At 44.8% G+C, this 2,500-nt stretch overlaps 1 protein-coding gene across 1 annotated transcript in view; it reads left to right on the top strand.

Moving 5' to 3' along the window:
* LOC139640402 (filamin-B-like) overlaps positions 1–2,231 on the top strand; it is a gene marked incomplete at its 3' end in the record, with an annotated part of 8,559 nt that extends 6,328 nt beyond the window's left edge. The window contains exons 7-9 of the mRNA XM_071514599.1: positions 1–113; positions 795–906; positions 2,031–2,231. The exon at positions 1–113 is cut by the window's left edge and continues 202 nt beyond it. Of these exons, the coding sequence (XP_071370700.1) occupies positions 1–113; positions 795–906; positions 2,031–2,231 (426 nt within the window). The remainder of the gene's footprint in view (positions 114–794; positions 907–2,030) is intronic.
* Between the last annotated feature and the right edge of the window lie 269 nt (positions 2,232–2,500).

Genomic DNA, 2,500 nt, shown 5'->3' with positions numbered 1-2,500 from the left:
ACATCCTGTTCGAGGAGGAGCACGTCCCCGGCTCGCCCTTCAGAGCCGACATCCAGATGCCCTTCGACCCCTCCAGGGTGGTGGCCTCGGGGGCGGGACTGAGCAGAGCCAAGGTGAGGGCCGGGGGGGGGGAGGGAGGGTTAAGGTTGTTGTTAGATATTTAGATCGCTTTTTTACCAAAATCTCCAGATGTTTTCTGAGTGTTGAATCATGGAAATCACGGAGCTGTGTTGCCTCAGTCGGTTGAAAAAGGAACTTTTTAATTTCCTGTATCAACACCAAACCTCCAGCTGTGTAATACAGCCATAAAACCTCCACTCTGATGATGTCATGGATTACATTTTCCTCGTTTTTAGCAGACGCTTTTGTCCAAAGCGACTCATAATAAGTGCATTTTGTCAGCAGCAGTCACACCAGCTGTGTATCACAGTCACAATAAAAAATATTCTCAGATTTGGGTCAGAGAGAAAAAGTCTCATCAAACAGGGGTCCGTGGCCCTAATGTGGACTAAATTAGGGTCCTGGATATGAAAAAGGTTGAGAGTCACTGCTTTAGAGCAACAGAAACAAAGCCTGAGGACAGGGAGGAACTGATAAGGACAGTGAGGAAGAGCATGATGTCACTACAGATGGTTTGGAGAAGAGTGGAAGGGGGCGGATCGAGGGGGCGGGCGGCGGCTCAGCTGGACCTGACCAGTGTTCTTTGTGGACTAGCCTGGTTTAAATAAGGAAGTGTCCATTCTACAGTTAAGGGTTTAAAAAGCCTAAAGTTGAATCCACGCCTGTCTGTCCAGGTCGGAGAGACCAGTGTGGTGAATGTGGACTGCTCCCAGGCCGGACCGGGCCAGCTCAGCCTGGAGGACGCCCTGGACTCCACCAGTCCTACTGGATCTGGACCCGCCGCCGGTGAGACCATCACACCTAACACCAGTTTACACCAGCAGCTACACTTGCCTGGTGTAGATTTAACTGTTTAACTTTATTTTATTGATTTTATTTATTTATTTTGCACAATAAAACAAAGCAGCAAAAACACAACAACAAAAGAGAAGAAGCAAATTGTGCAGGTGAGATGTAGAAAACCCCTAGAGGCTTATAGAAGAATCTCACCTCAAAACACATTATAAGCAAATACAAAAGTCATGTAATCCAACAAAAATAAGCAAACAAGCAACCATAAGATCAGAAAGCAAACAAAGTAGGCAGAATAAAACAAGCAAAGACATAAAATAATAAAAAATAATGTAATGTGGGTGAATCCCCCAATTCTCAAAATTGATCACAAAGACAGGGAAACAGAGAAAAGATCTTTTCTGTTGTTGGGATCAAACAAATATTGGTTTTCACAAAGTGACGTAGAGGATTGATCCTGTCGTTTTTTTATCATGTTATAGTGATGTGTGCAAAATTCACAACCTTGTAACACAAATTTAAATGTTTTTCACATCTCACGATTTATTTTATTGTTGCTGTTGTATTTCCAGCATGTCAACTTTTCAGGAACTCATAAAAACAGCTTTATTTTAAGCTTGACCACCAGGCATTTCTGAGTTAATCTACTTTCATAAGACTGAGAGCTCAGAGAAAACTCCTAGACCAGTTGTCCTTAACCTTTTTGGCTCGTGATCCTTTAAACCAAGCAATGCCTCCTGGTGAACAGTTCAACCAAAGAATGATTTTCATCATTCCATGACCTTAAGACCATAAGAAAAAAGCTAAATTTAGAGAAAAAACAGACATGATATTGAATTTGTAGAATAGAAAGATGTTTTTTTCCTATCCCATAAATCATCTTGTGACCCACCCAAAATTATTGTGACCCCCTGGAGGGCCCGACCCCCCAGATTGAGAACCACTACCCGAGAGGATCATGAAATCCTTTGACTGAAGCAAAAACATGAAAATCACCAGAATTACAGTTCAGAGGTTTTCCACACGAAGACAGTGATCTGTAGCTCAGCCTCAGGAGACTCTCAGCTGTTTTTCCACCGGGGAAAATGTCCAAACCGAACCGTTTTTTTTTCCTCCAGGTGTGAAGGCCAAGACGGAGGTGGTGGACAACAAGGACGGGACCTACACCGTCACCTACGTCCCGCTGAGCTCCGGCATGTTCACCCTGCTGCTGAGGTACGGCGGCGAGACCGTGCCCGGCTTCCCCGCCAAGGTCGTGGTGGAGCCTGCCGTGGACACCTCCAAGGTCAAGGTGTTCGGACCCGGAGTGGAGGGACGAGGTGACGATCTGGACCTGTATATATATATATATATATAATGAGTGTCTTCCTCCCTGTAGGTCCTGGACCCACAGACGGTCTTGTCTCCAGTCGGCTGTCAGTAGCTGAGTTTACATGGAGCCTTTTAATCAGAACAGCAGCCCAATCAGAATAAAAATGCCTCATATAAACGCCTCAATCAGAATAAACTGCCGATCCGAATGACATGTCTTTCCATTTGAGAGGCTGTTTAACTCTTTCATAACCCGGTCGATGGATCGTCATGTAAA

This window comes from Centroberyx affinis, unplaced genomic scaffold, assembly GCF_046629955.1.
Source record: "Centroberyx affinis isolate AG114_WGS23_722 - 3 ecotype Tasmania unplaced genomic scaffold, CSIRO-AGI_Caff_v1 ptg009359l_1, whole genome shotgun sequence".
Lineage (NCBI taxonomy): Eukaryota > Metazoa > Chordata > Actinopteri > Beryciformes > Berycidae > Centroberyx > Centroberyx affinis.
Note: the sequence above shows the minus strand (reverse complement) of the source record. Positions and strands in the feature narration are given on the sequence as shown.